Raw genomic sequence first — 15,167 nt, 5'->3', positions numbered from 1 at the left:
GGGGTGGGGCCGGGGGGGGCGGGGCGGGGCAGGGCGAGCTTGTTCCTTATCTGGGGTGAGGGTAGGGGTGTGTCCAGGGGTTGGGCCGGATTGTTGTCTTAGGTGGTCTGCCCACCCCTTAGGTAGTGTTGTGTGCAGGGGGCATGTGCAGTACCCTGCTTTTGTTCCCAACACCGGTTTTGCTCCCAGCTCTTCAGAAATGGCACTTGGGTTTTTTGGTCTTTTGTATCTTTTTGTCCATAATTTGCCCCACCTGTGCAAATTATTTTTAGTCCCATATAGTTTCTTTGCATTTTCTTGCTCGAGGAGAGGTTTGTCCAGGTGCAAGCACTGCAGCAAAGGGTCCCAGGTCCCATATGGTCTCAGGCAGAGGAAAAATAGAAAGTCATAGTGTGGAGAAACAGTGACGGGTAGGGAGCACAGATAATCTTGACGATGGTGGTAAGATTCTCTATAAGATGGCATCTTTTTTTTTTTTAGAATCTTGACAAAAATTTGCAACATTTAAACACTGTCACAGAATGAGTATAACTGCAGCCTAGGTTCTGCAAATGTCATAGCTGATTTTGTGTGCTTTTGAGTTATCTTCTCAGTTTTTTCCCCCCAATGGTGTCTGCATCTTCTCTTGTTTCCTGGACGTTGTGCTGATGATGCTTTCCTCTGAGACGGTGGGTGATGGGTTGGGGTGTGGGATACGCCCTGGCAGGCTCTCTTTGCTGCATCACAGAGGCCTTCTTAGTTTTTGTGACACGAATACAAACCCTGATATTTTCATTTTTCACAAGCCTGGTGTAGCTGTCAAATCTTAAAATGCAGAGCACGGTATCGGGTGAAGGGGAAAGGGCAGAGGTGTGGGGTGGGCTGAAGGAGGGAAAGGGGGCTGCCTTGGTGATCAGGGGCCATGAGTGGGGGCTCTGGGTGGGCACTGGCACGCAGATGCTCACCATGTCCCCGGGGTAGCCGTCTGTCTACTTGGGTGCCGGTCATGGCATAGAAACAGTGGATTCGTACACAACGGTCCAGGGTCCCTAGCCGGGGTTTGGAAATGCCTGACCTTTACCCTCCAGGCAAGTGACCTGGGGCAGCAGGTCAGAGCCAGATTCTCATCAACTTTTCCCCTTGTCAGGCTTTCTTTGTAGGCCCTGGGAACAAATTTGGAGAGCCGATCCCCATTTCTAAGGCCCATGAGCACATTTTTGGAATGGTCCTTATGAACGACTGGAGTGGTAATTACGGGATGTCGGGCATCCTGGTGTTGAGTTTCCTGCGCGCAGTCTGCTCTGGGTGAAGGCTGGGTATTTGGGAAGCCATGGATGGTCTCCTGAGTCTGGTGCCGGTCAAAGTGTCTGAGAGCACAGGCTTGGGTATCAAACAGACTTCTCAGCTCTGAGCTCTTAGCCAGTTACTTCAACTCTCTGAGCTCCAGTTTTCTTGTAAGATGAACAGGGACAAGGCTGATGTCACAGCTAGTATGTTTGAGCAATTTTGTGCCAGGCCCAGGGCTGAATACATCACATGGACTCTCCTGTCAGATCCCTACGAGACACTGATAATATTACTATTCGTGTTTTACACGGGTGAGGAATGAGGCACAAGGACGACTTCAGCTAGTTGCTGAGCTAACATTTCAAACAGAGCAGCTCAGTTTCTGAGCCCATCTCAACCCCTCTGCCATTTGTAGGAGGACAGTGGTGCCGTGAATCTCAGCAAGTGTTGCCTCCCAGTATGAGGATGAGCTTCCAACCCCTTCATGGGGGAGTGTCCTGCCTGCCCTTTGGTCATCCTTCTCTTTGCGGCAGCCTGGCACAGTGACCTCAGAGGACCTCTGTCCTTGGTCCTGGGGCAGCCAGCCTGGTTGGGGCCAGAGCACGGGGGTGGGGGAGGGCTGTGCTGAGTGTCTGTGCTCCTTGGTCAAGGGAAGGGGGGAGCCTTGCCGCGGGGCCCGGTCAGCCTTCGTAAGCCCTGCTCAGCCCTTCTTCTGTAGCTCGAGACATTCAGAAGTGGGAGTACATCCCTCTTGGGCCGTTCCTCGGGAAGAGTTTTGGAACCACCATCTCTCCGTGGGTGGTGCCCATGGATGCTCTCATGCCCTTTGCTGTGCCCAACCAGGAGCAGGTAAGCACGCCCTCTGCAAGAAGTCCAGGCCCCTCTGCCTCCGAGGCTGTTTGCCCAGCAGGCATGGGGAGGGTCTGGAGGATGCCCATGTGCTGGGGGTCCTGGTTATGGGGACCTCCAGGCAGGCATGGCACTAATCATTCTGCCTTGTGCTTTCCCTGCCCCCTGCACAGCTCTTGAGGAGAACATGGAATTTTGTAACCTTTAGAATCCTCTGAGGCCGGGAACTGGTCAGTTGGCAGGAAAAGGGGTCCCTTCCAGTATCACATTGCACAACTTTCCAGGTCAACAAGCTGTGTTCTGTGTGATGGCGCCCCCTGGAGTCCAACTGATAGAATGCAGCATGGGGTCAGACAGCAGGGCGTCCGTCCTGGCACTGAGCCTCGTGTTCCCCGAGCCTCCTGTCCCTGCACCACTGTCCAGGCCCGTCTCACAATCCTAGCCCTCCCTCACTCCTCAGCCTGTCACAGTCTGGCCGCTGCTTCCACCCCATCAGCACCGGTGGTCTCACCAAAGTGCCCAGTGACCTTGGTCAGTGCGGGGACCTTGTGCCCTCTTCAATGTGGACCCGTTGGTGGCCCCCTACTCTTCCTAGGCGCTCTCTCCCCCTGGCTTCTGGCATGTGACCTGTCCTGGTTCTCCTGTATCTCCTAGAGTCCTGTGATGCTCCAGCCGACTCTGTCCTCCACATGGGGGCAGCCCTAGCTGAGCTCTGAGGCTTGCCCTTCCCCCGGTCCCATTCCCCCTCGCCTTGCTCACACGTGGCTCCTGGACACCTCCCAGCCTTCTTGTCATCCCATGGAGCTGCGCTCCAGCACTTGGAGTCTTTCCCCACAGACCGGTGCCTCGTGAAGCTCCTGTGTGGCTCTCACCCTGTCCCCTTGCTCCCTCCTCTACCTCTCCTGCCACAGCATCTCCCTCCCCATCATTTTCAGTCTCCCAGACTTGTCTCTTCCGTCTTTGGTGAGTCCTGCCGTCACAGCCCCTGCTCGTCCCCTCCAGGCTCCATCCCTGGTCCAGATCTCTGTTCACAGGCACTGCTGCACCCTTGCCAGAGACCTCTGGGCTCTGTCTCCTTTCATGCCAGCCCTTCCCAAATACCCTTTACGTGCAACCTTCATGACCCTTGCCACTTCTGAACAATTATTTATTAAATGCTTTTTCAGCTTCCATCTGAAAACTCTCATAATGTGTTTAGAAAAGGAACTTTATGTCCCTATCTTCATTACTAGCCACCAAGTTAATCATAAAAAGAAACACATAACCGTTAAAATAAAATCACCCCGCATCGTCTCATGGCCCACTAGTGATTCAGGTACCTGTTGCTCTTTGGGAAAACACTGCTTTTGGCCAAAGTTCAGACCTTCTACCAAAGCTCGGGCTACCAAAGCTGCCTACACACTGAATCCAGCACTAGAAGGGCTGAGCGCCTCTGCTGGCCGCCCCTGCCTTCCGCCTTCCCTTTCTGTTGGCCTGGCCTCTCCCTGCAGGCCTGGCTTTGTTCCCGCATCTCTGGCCTTCCCACGCTCCGCTTCCCACTGTCCCCCTTCCCCAGCGCTCCCCTCCCTGGCTTTCTGGGTCCTCTGTCTACCTTTGACCTGCTGATGCCCCTCCCTCGGCTGCCTTTCCCAGCGTCCAGCACACATGACCACCTTCGCCCCGCCCAGTGTCCAGGGACACAGTGCTGGGCCCTGGAGAGGGGACACCCCTTCTCTCTCAGATTCTCTCTGCCAGCTGCTCTGCTGGGCTGTGGGGCTCAGCCCCTCTGTGCTGTGCTCTGCCCTCACAGGACCCCAAGCCCCTGCCGTATCTCCGCCACGACCAGCCCTACACGTTTGACATCAACCTCTCTGTCACCCTGAAAGGTACTGTCGTGGGGTCGAAGGGTGTGTCCAGCAGCTGGGTGGACCCCTGTGCCCAAGTGCCATTGCCCAGGTGGCTGCTGAGCTTCTGAAGGGGGGAGGTGATGGGGTGCCACCTGCTGCAGACTGGGAGACACGTGGGGCTCTTGTAAAGGATGGGAAGGGACACCTTTGTGCTCATTGCAAGCCGCACGGGGCCCATGTGGCCTTAGCCCCATAGCACCGGGCTCTCAGCTGTTAGGGCCAGAAACCGTGGCGTCTGGGACCTCCACCCTCCACTTGGATCCCCTCTCCAGCCTCTCCAACCAAAGTCTGCCCAGCCTCTGCTCACACGCCACTGCCAACCCCTCACCCTTGGGTGGCGTGTTTTGTCCAGTGCCCGTTTGAAAGCCTGTCCTCGTGGGCCTGGCTCTGTCCTCTGGGACCACACGGAGCCAGCACACCTAGCCCCCGGGTCCTGCTCTCGGTCAGCCCTGAGAGCCTTGCAGCAGGGCCTGCGTCCCCCTGAGGCTGCCCAGCTGGGCTGAGGTACCAGGCCAGTGGAGCCGTAGTAAGAGAGGCGGCTCTGCAGGCCACGGCTGGGGTTCGAGTCTTGGTTCTGCCCCTGCCCAGCAGTGGGACTTTGGACAAGTTACTGAATCTGTGCCAGTTTGTCGTCTGAAAAGTGGGATAATAGTGGTATCGACTTCAAGGTGTAATTGTGAGCGGTAAGCAAGTCGATTCACATCAAGGTCTAGAACAGCACCTGCACCTGGGTAGGATTAGGCGTCATTTTCCGATCCTGATGGGGGCCCTTGGTGCTGGGAGAGGGCTAGTCTGGGGGATGCACACAGACCTCCTGGGCCACACTCTGGCCAATCTCTTTTCTTCCTAGATCTCTCTCCTCTTTTTGTCCTGTTTATGTACCCCAGGCTCTGCTGTGGCTCTCTCACTGCAGCTTCCAGGGTCTCCATCCTTCACGGAGGTGATTCTGGCAGCAGGCTGTGGCCGCCAGGAAGAGGAAGGAGCTGTCTCTCTCGGGAGGAGGTTGCTCCACACAAGAAAGGGCTCCTAGGAAGAGCCTCGTAGCCGCCAGAGCGCCCCTGGAAAACTGTGCTGGTCCCACTCTTTCACGTTATCAATTGGGAAAGTGAGGCTCAGAGAGGAAAAGGGATTCACCACGAGTCATTTAGCCGGCCGATGGAAAGGCTGAGACTACAGCCAAATGTCATAAGCTCTAGGCTGGTGTCCTCCTACCCACAAATGCCTCTTTGGAGGTCATTTCTCTCTTGTTTTCATCCTGACCATCTGGAAACATCCAGGGGAGTGCACTGTCGGAGAAAGGGACAAGATTATCAAGAAGTTGCAGTGCCCAGAGATGTAGAAAGACCGGGAAGAGGGAGGCCCGGGTGCAGGGATGGCTTCCAAGACCCTTCCCCACACCAGTCCTGAATGTGCAGTTCTGATGTTCTGAGTTGGGGTCTGAGTGAAGCAGGCTTGGGGGACCCTGACCTTCCATGGGGCCGATGAGCACACCTGTTCTGTGCAGCCTCAGAAAGGAAGACAGGGCCAGGGGAGGAAGGCCAGTCCTTGGGGAGTAGAAGAGCTCTCTGATTATTTGCACGCTTCAGAAATGGTACAGCAATGGCCTGGTACCTTGTGTGTAGTAGGTGTGTAATTGTTTACTAAATATTGATGAAATAGTAGCGCATTATCCATCACGGGAGGAGTTTGGCAGGGGACAGATGGCCCCAGCTGTCCAAAGGGCTCTGGGGGGTATGGCAAGTCGGTTTCAACTTGTACAGTATCTCCAGTTGATGATCAGCTTCCAGGAGCATCGTGTTAAGGGGGCTTCTGAGGCTACATCTGATCTCAGAGGATACCAGTACTGTGATCACTTTGTGCTGTCTGCCGTGGGTGTGGGAGGAGGAAGTGGCATCTTGTGTGCATCTCTTTGCCATCCGTGGACTAGATCCTCTCTGTGGACGGCTCCCAGCTCTGATATCCTATGAGCTCATTGGTTCATGGACTCTTTAGGTAGAATCACATTAGACAATGGGAAGCTTAAACCACAAAACAATTCCCCCTACGAGGTGGGTCCCTCCCTCCTTGATGAATAGAATTAGGTCTCTTTGTCAACATTACTTGTCTTTTCTACCCAACAGGAGAAGGAATGAACCAAGCAGCTACCATATGCAGGTCCAATTTTAAGGTAAGCTTTGAAGTTAGGCAAACTGCTTTTTGGAAGTGAGGGAGACCTTTCTTCCTGGGAGGACCAGGGGAATAGCATCCATTTTGGGCTATGATGATGGGTCAGCATGTGGGCCTAGAGCTTCCATGGCCCTGTTTCTTTCCAAAGAGGCCAGGAGGTCACAGAGACCCCTCCAGTTGGAGGCTGCATGGACACAGCCAGTGCTTTTCCTGGGGAATAATAGATATTCCTCTAAGGGGCTAGTCCCTGACTTCTGTCTTGCCAGGGGCTGGGTTGGTTAGAGTGACTTACTTTTTTAAAGTGAACTTTTAATTGAAGCATAACACATAGATATGAAAATGCACACATTATAAGTGTACAGCTCAATGAATTCTCACAAAACAACATCACTGTGCAACCAGCACCCAGATCAAGAAACGGGAAACCTCCAGGACCTCAGCTGTGCCCTGGGGCCCCTTCCAGGCATGTCACTACTCTCCCCGTCGGATGTAGACTTTCTCCTGGCTTCTGTTACCCTCCATTCATTTTGTCTGTTTTTTAAATTTTATAAAAACAGAATCATATGGTATATACTCTTTTCTATCTGGCTTCTTTTGTTTTAACATTATGTTTCTGAGATTCAACCATGTTGCGGTTTGCAGTGACAGTTCATGATTCTTGGCTGTTGTATCGTGTTCACAGTATAAATGTTCCACAATGGATTTTTCCATTCTACTCTTTTTTTTTTTTTGCGGTCCATGGGCCTCTCACTGTTGTGGCCTCTCCAGTTGCGGAGCACAGGCTCCGGACACGCAGGCTCAGCGGCTGTGGCTCACAGGCCCAGCCGCTCCGCGGCATGTGGGATCTGCCCGGATCGGGGCACGAACCGGCGTCCCCTGCATCGGCAGGCGGACTCTCAACCACTGCGCCACCAGGGAGGCCCCCATTCTACTCTTGATGGACATTTGGGTTGTTTCCATTTTGAGGGGGAGAGTTACTGTGAATATTCTAGTCCAAGTCTTTTGGTGCATGTATGTCCACCATACATGGGGTGTCACAGACAGAGGGGTGTCACAGAGCAGGTGGGGGTGTCACAAAGCAGGTGGGGGTGTCACAAAGCAGGTGGGGATGTCTGTTGGGTGAATATCCAGGAATGGAATTGCTGGGTCATAGAGGATATGTATCCATGCTCAGCTGAGGGGTACATCCAAACACTTCTCCAAAGGGCTTATTCCAATTTATACTCACACGCGCAGCATGTAAGCGTTTTGGCTGCTCCACATCCAAGTCAACACGTGATGTCGCCGGCCTTTTCATTTCCGCCTTTCTGGGGGACTGTGATTTCCATTTGCATCTCCCTAAAGACTGATGCAGGGCTTCCCTGGTGGCGCAGTGGTTGAGAGTCCACCTGCCGATGCAGGGGACGTGGGTTCGTGCCCCGGTCTGGGAAGATCCCACGTGCCGCGGAGCGGCTGGGCCCATGAGCCATGGCCGCTGAGCCGGCGCGTCTGGAGCCTGTGCTCCGCAACGGGAGAGGCCACAACAGTGAGAGGCCTGCATACGGCACGAAAAAAAAAAAAAAAAAAGACTGATGCAGCCGGGCACCTTGTCATATGCTTGTTGGCCCTTTGAACATCCTCTGATTCAATGTATTCCTTTTTCCTCCAGTATCCCTTCTAATTTAACTTTATTCTGGGCTCCTTAGGCTACTAAGAAGGAATAAGGGGGCCTCCTTGAAGGGGTCTCTTGGGTAAGAATCCATTTCTAAGATTTCCTCTGCCTGGAGGTGTAGCTCCAGGAGTGGCAGATCTGAGAAGCTGTGACCTTGGAGAAGCGCAGGCGTGCTGCCTCTGAGCTGCTCGGGGGGCGTGTGGTCCTTGGCCCGCCCCCACCAAGCCTGACCTCCTTCAATGCTCCTTCATTCCTCAGTGTGCTCTGAGGTCCTGTTTGAGTCGTTCAGCTCTGTTGTCCAGTGTCTGTTCCAAAGCCCAGGGTGGGAGAATGGAAAGGAGGTCTTTGCTCATGAGAAGCTTCTGCTATGACGAGGACCTAGACCATGTCAACTTAGGACTCAGGGGTAATTGCAGGACAGCGTGGAATTATGGACAGATGAGCACATTGCAGATTGAGGGTCTGAGCAGTGAGGTTGGCTCCTCAGGGAGCGCTTCGTGGAGAAGGTGGGTTAGGGGAGGGCTGGAAGGGGCAGAGGAGCGGGGTCTGTCGCTGGTGAAGGGGTGGGGAGAGAGGCGGGGAGGGTCACAGGGTAGCTGCAGGAGGACAGCTTGTTCTTGATCTGAGGGCCGGGAGAGAGCCCAGGGAAGGCCTCAGTGAGTGGTGCAGGCTGGCAGACTGCTCCAGGTGGCTCGGAGAAGCCCACCCTGCCCGTCCCCGCCTCTGTGTCCCTTGCCCGCAGTATATGTACTGGACGATGCTGCAGCAGCTCACTCACCACTCTGTCAATGGCTGCAACCTGCGGCCGGGGGACCTCTTGGCTTCTGGAACCATCAGCGGGCCAGTGAGTATCTGCTTGCCTTGGGGGCTGCCCACCTGGAGCACCCCTATTCCCCCTACAGACTGCAGGGCCCTCAGCTCTCCCTTGAGAAGGGATTCCAGCCCGAAGCAGGTGTATCTTTCAACTCTGTCCTACTCAGCGCTTCATCCGTCTCTGGGTGCAGGAGGGGCTTCTTTTTCAAATTCAGAAGAGGCTGGTGTAGGGATGAGAGAGAGGCTGTGTCTGTGTCCTGGGGGAGAGTGAGAGTGACACGGGGGCAGACGCAGGAAGCCACTACAGTGTCTGGTCGTCACCACCTCACAGTGCCCCCACCCAGGATGAGTGGCCCACTGATTCCCCCCAGCCCCCTTCCAGGAGCCCTTGGTGATGACTTTTGGGTGGTGCATGTACCAGTCACTTCCAGCAAGGTCGAGACTGCAGGCTCTTTGATGGAGAATCTCTTCCCAGTGGGTGGGGTCAGTTACGACAGCATCTGGGTAAGCCACAGTCTCTGGAGTGGGCAGGGGCCTGGCAGGAGGGGCCTGGGCACGCTCGTCAGGCATCCCGCACCTCCGCGTCCTGGATGAATTGAGCAGGGCAGGTAGAGTGCCCGGCCTCGAGGACACTTCTGCAGTGGTCCCACCGAGGCAGGGTCTCTGAGGGCCGCGGGATCCGCCGCCCCTTCCCAGCCCCCCCGGCCCCCGCCTTGCTAACCACTGCCCACACCAGATCCGCCACGCCCACCGTGACGTAAATACATATCACACCTTCTTCCGTTTCCCGTTGTGAAGGAGCCAGAGAGCTTTGGCTGCATGCTGGAGCTGTCGTGGAAGGGAACGAGGGCCATAGAGCTGGGGAATGGACAGACCAGGAAGTTTCTGCTGGATGGGGATGAAGTCATCATCACAGGTGAGGGGCCGGGGCCCGCGGGCGTCCTCTCCTCGCACGCGAGCGCTGTCCTAACCGTCTGGCCAGGAAGCCATCTGTCCCAACTCGTCCCCACTCTGGCTGTCCCAGGTCTGTGTCTGCTTGTACTGGCCTTCGCCCCAACCCTGCCTGCCGGGGACTTTATTTTGGTTTAAATTAAATTTTTTTTTAATCTTTTGGCTGCACCACGTAGCATGTGGGATCTTAGTTCCCCGACCAGGGATCGAACCCACGCCCCCTGCATCGGAAGCGCAGAGTCTTAACCACTAGACGACCAGGGAAGTCCCTACCAGGGACTTTAAATCGGAGTCTCCCCGAACCAAAAAGACTGCAGAAGTCCTGCTTTGTCTCCTTCCTCCCTGAGCGAAATTCTAAAATAATGGCAGGTTCCCATTGTTCTGGACTCTGCAGTGCAAAGACCCTGTGTCCTCTGACCTTGTGCCCTATGACCCTGTGCTTTATGACCTGGCTGAGTTAGTGACGAGATTTCCCAGCAGCCCATTCCGAGGAGGTCAGGGCACCCCTTACATCTTGGGGGGTCGTTCTGTCCACCACATAACATTGCTGGAGAGGGAGGTGCCACCGTGGTCAGCAGCCCGCTACTCAGGGTCAGGAGCAGGTTGGACTCCCACATCCCCACCGGCCCTGTGACCTTCCTCAAGTTATCGAACCTTTCTGGACTCAGTTTCCTCATCTTTAAAATGGAGTTAATGATAGATACAGTAGTTAAGCTCACAGCATGGTTGTAAGGATGAGACGAACCAGTTTATTCCTTCAGGGGACGTTTCTGGAGCAGCTGCTGTGACTCCCATGCTGGGGTTCCAGTGGTGAACAAGGCAAGTGCAGGATCTGCCCCCTGGGGTCATGTTCCACTGTCACTGCTGCACCTGCATTTTACAGTGGGAAAATGAAGGCCTAGCAGGGGGTAAATAACTTGCCCAGGATCTTGCAACCAGTAAGTCATGAAATCAGATTTCGCATCCAGGCAGCTTATCTTCAGAACCCCAATTCTTAAGCCCTTCGATAATATCTAAAGAGCCTAACAAGGTGCATGGTACCTTGTGAGTGCTTAAAATTGGTGACAGTCTTCACTGCTGTCCTCGTTGTCATTGCTGTTTTTTCCAGAACCCAGTTTTGAGAATGCCCAGCATCCTGACCCCTCCTTAATAGGAATCCCTACCTGAGGCGTGGGAATCAGCCATGCCCATCTGCCCTGCAGGCAGGTTAAGGGGGCACCCGTTCTCTGCACTCGCTCTCCACATCCTGGTCTCTGCCTGCTGACCACACATTTCCCTTCCTGTGTCCTGTTGTCACCCCTACTTCCTGCCCCTGTCTTGGTACTGCTGACTCTCTGCTCTGTGGGCTGGGACCTTGGACCCATTTCTTCTGCACATCCTGTCGACCATCCCTTTGAAGTGTCCTGCCATCTCTGCGCAGCTGGCTTGCTCCAAGCACCATCCCTCCGTGTCTGGATTGCTTGCACAGCTTCGCTCCAGCCCCCTGCAGTCCATCCTGCTCATGGTGCCTGGGAAATCACCTTCAGGTCTGCTTTCCCCCTGTCACTCTTCTCTTCCTGATTTTCTCGTGGCACCCCTGTCGCCTGTTTCATTTAAATTCATACCCTTCCCTCATCTGATTCTTTCCCCGCCGCACTGAGCCTCATTCTCATCATAACCCTGCTTTCCCTACTGCCTGCAGACCTTTGAGCTTAAATCTGGCTCATTTCAAATGATGCCTGCTCTGGTTGCTCAGGGACAATCAGTCTGTCCTCTCCACGAGCAACTCACTGAATTCTGGTTAATTGTACGCATGTCTGTTTCCATGCTTGGCTGAGAGCTTGTATTAGTTTCCCAGGGCTGCTGGAACAAATGACCACAAACTTGCTGGCTTAAAACAAAAATGTATTCTCTCATGGTTCTAGAGGGCAGAAGTCTGAAGTCCAGGTGTTGTCAGGGCCACACTTGTTCCAGAGGTTCAAGGGGAGGACCCATTCCCTGCCGCTTCCAGCTGCTGGTGGCTACTGGCATTCCTTGGCTTGAGGCCACATCGCTCCAGTCTCTACCTCCGTCTTCACATTGCCTCCTCTGCTTCTCTCTGTCAAATGTCCCTCTGCTTCTCTCTTATGACACACTTGTGATGGCATTTAGGGTCCACCCAGATAAGCTCCTCGTCTTAAGATCCCTAACTTAATCACATCTGCAAAAACATTACCATATAAGGTAACATTCACAGGTTCCATGGTTTAGTATTTGATACCTTTGGGGGGCATTAGTCAGCCTACTACAGAGTTCTTAGAGGACAAGGTCCAGACCTTACCTCTCTCTACTGTCTGACTGTGTGCCAGCCACATAGTGGGTGTTCAGTGTGGTTTTTGGTTGGTTGAATAAATGAAGTGGATTTAGTAGAGAAGATGCAGGCAGAGCTCAAGACAGCAGCAAATGATGCCTAGAATTAACCAGTAAGTACCCATTTTTCCCCTACTCTTCCTATAGCCCTATCATACCCTTTCTAATACCAGTTTTAACTAACGGTTCCTGAATATCTGTGGGGGCCAACCATGTTACAGCCACATCCAATTCCATGATTCTGTTTCATACTCACAGAAGCCCTTGGGTAAGGTCATTGCCCCGATTTTACAGAGTAGAAAACTTAGGTTGATTGGAGGTAGGTTATTGGCGGAAATTCACACACTGAGGGAGCAGGATACGGTTCGGGTCTTCTGATTCCCTTGCCAGCTTTGATCAAGAGGTCCTACAGTGCTTGCCAGAGCTACTGCAGGCCCTCAGTCGTGGTTCTATGGATCGAGTGAAAACGTTTTCTGAAGTTTTGGTTTGAGGAAAGGAAGGAAGGAGATGGGATGGGAGAGGAGGAAATGACGGCTTCAGCTCTCTCTCTTGTCACTATTGTATAAGCCCCCAGCTAAGCCGCTGTGGACCCGGCAGCTGCCCAGGGCCTGGAAGAAAGGAGATGAGTACTCAGGCAGATGGGATTCACATGTGCTCCTGGCATTTGAGTCAAGGAAGGGGTGAGGAAGGAGGCAGAATGCTGCGAGGGTCACTTGTTTGTGTATAGTGCCTTTGCTCCAGAAGGATTTATGGAGGCCAGGCAGAGAAATTCAGAGAAAGGCAATTCCTCAGATCTGAAGATGCACATGTTGGCAAGAAAAGAGGGAAACGGGAATAGATTGGTGGAATTCCCTGGAACAAGAATAAAAATTACAATTTGGCAATAGAAGAGGTATAAGTTATATATTAATCAAACAAAAAAACAAACAAGAAGAGATTTCACACTGAAGGAGATGCCTGACAAATTCTAGGGAGTGAATGTGGCTGAGACTTGAGCTCTGTGCTCGCATGTGGGGAGGTGGACGGGGGGCATGGGCGTGTCAGCTGTGTTGCCTTTGCCGAGGTCACCACAGTGGGCAGAGTGCTGTGCCCTCACCTGCCACGACCCCTCTGGCACCTGATCCGGGTGAGCCACCCTTTTGCTGGAAGCCATCCAGCCTTCTTCCTACTCCTCTGGCTGTACCCGCTCAGATGCCACCTTGTCATCTCCCTGCTGTCTCAACATGGGTGACTATTCCTCAGATCCGTCTCTAACCACTGGAATGATAAAGTGTAGAAACCAGGATCTGAACCCAGGCAGTTGGGTTCCAGGGTCTGTACTCTTAAACCAATATGTCATGTTGCCTATGGTGCCATGTGGTTCTCACTTCTGGGAGACCAAAAGCCCCAGCCCAACCAATGGTATCCACTCCTGTGCTCCAGCCTTGGCCAACCTTTTGGGCAAGGAGGCCTCCTCTGTCTACAGAACAGAGCACCCACTGCCAACCCCAGGCATGTGGGCTGTTCCTGCTGCCTGGGACGCCCTCCTCCCCCTCCCACCATTCTTAATCCTCATGTCTTCTAACGCCCAACGCAAGTTCCATCTTTTTTAGTATTTCCATTCTTGTTTCTAGTGCTGCCACAGACTTTTCCCTTATATCTATATTGCTTTGACCATTTCCATAGGAATATAAGAGAAGGAAAGTGTTAATGTATAGAATGATGCCCTATCTCGAACCAGAAGTCTAGCCTAAAGCTATTTATCATTAACTAAAACACAATCTTTAACTGAAACACAAGAAAACCACAATGAAGACAACAGTAACACAACAGCAATTTATTGTGCACTTACTGTGTGCTAGGTACCGTGCATGTCACTTTACCTGCATTATCACATTTAATTCCCACGGTGCTATTACTCTGATTTATAGATGAACCATTGGAGGTCTAGAGAGGTGGAGTAGCTGGACCAGAATCACACAGCTGGCAGGTGACAGCCCTGGAATGCAACCAACTCCCTTGGAATGCAAAACTCACCACCTTCACTTCCCCACAGTTGCAAGCCCTTCCCATTTGCTTTCCCAGATCATTTCCTTTAGTTTCATTCGGTGACATAATACAATTGGGACTCCCCTGAAGCTCTGGTGGCAGAGAAAACCCTGGTTTCAGGCCTGTCTCTGCCAATAACGCAGCTGGTCTGGCTCCTGTCTCTGGGCCTTGGGATGTCCTCCCTCTGGGAGGTGACGGGTGCACTCAGGCGTGGCATTCCAGGAAGCTGGAAAACTGGGCTGTAGCTATGGATTCTCATTCCCATTGGTGGGATGGAGTGGGGAATAGGCAGAGGGTCAGTTTTCAGGAAAGGGCCAGTGAGATCAGACAATATTCCAGAGGAGATGAGTATACTTTTCGCTTCCATTTCCATGGTTGACGGAGCCCAACGCAGGAAGGCAGGGAGCTGCTTCTCCCCTCTGCGCAGGGCTCAGTGACACACTCTGACTTGGGTGCAGACTTTCCTCATGCTCTGGCCTCTCGGGGCCCTCTGTACCTGCCTGAACGCACCTGCCCCCAGTTTCTCCTCCCTGCACTGGAGAGCAGCAGCTTGGGAGCCTGGAAAGACCTTCCTCAGCTGGGTGCAGAGCCTCACTTTTCATCCTTTGGGCCAGTGGTCTCAACCAGAGTGGCTTTGCCCCTCGGGGGACATTTGGCGATGTCTGGAGACAGTTCCGGCTGTCTCCAAATGGCAGCCAGGGATGCTGCTAAACATCCTAAGTGGACAGGACAGCTTCTCATGAGAAAGAATCATCTGACTCAAAAGGTCGTCTCTGACGTTAAGAAACCCCATGTGGACCATCTGCTTGCCAGCTGTAAAACGGGGAGGAAGTGGCCAGCTTTCCTACCAGGATGTAATCGTGCATCTGTTCTCAGGAAGCAGGCAGGGCTGTTTGCTGGGGGTGATGGCTCTGTTGTAACCCAGGGCAGGAAGGAGCAATGTGAACGACAGAGCACCCTGCGTTGGGGTGGGGAGGAGAAAGACACCCTCTGAGTATATGCAGCTCTCCAGGAAGAAGGCACTTTAAAAATGCTGCAGCTTAGGGCTTCCCTGGTGGCGCAGTGGTTGGGAGTGCGCCTGCCGATGCAGGGGATGCGGGTTCGTGCCCCGGTCTGGGGAGATCCCACATGGCGCGGAGCGGCTGGGCCCGTGAGCCATGGCCGCTGAGCCTGCGCGTCCGGAGCCTGTGCTCCGCAACGGGAGAGGCCACAGCAGTGAGAGGCCCGCG

The 15,167-nt window shown here is 53.6% G+C and overlaps 1 protein-coding gene across 1 annotated transcript in view; it reads left to right on the top strand.

Annotated features, from left to right (window-relative positions):
• FAH (fumarylacetoacetate hydrolase) overlaps positions 1-15,167 on the top strand; it is a 36,349-nt gene that overhangs the window by 18,479 nt on the left and 2,703 nt on the right. Inside the window, exons 8-13 of the mRNA XM_007447063.1 lie at positions 1,127-1,226; positions 1,985-2,115; positions 3,905-3,980; positions 6,122-6,168; positions 8,561-8,662; positions 9,430-9,547. Coding sequence (XP_007447125.1) covers positions 1,127-1,226; positions 1,985-2,115; positions 3,905-3,980; positions 6,122-6,168; positions 8,561-8,662; positions 9,430-9,547 — 574 coding nt within the window. The remainder of the gene's footprint in view (positions 1-1,126; positions 1,227-1,984; positions 2,116-3,904; positions 3,981-6,121; positions 6,169-8,560; positions 8,663-9,429; positions 9,548-15,167) is intronic.

This window comes from Lipotes vexillifer, unplaced genomic scaffold, assembly GCF_000442215.2.
Source record: "Lipotes vexillifer unplaced genomic scaffold, Lipotes_vexillifer_v1.1 scaffold1339, whole genome shotgun sequence".
NCBI lineage: Eukaryota > Metazoa > Chordata > Mammalia > Artiodactyla > Lipotidae > Lipotes > Lipotes vexillifer.
The sequence above is the reverse complement of the archived record's forward strand: the minus strand, read 5'-3'. Positions and strand labels throughout refer to the sequence as shown.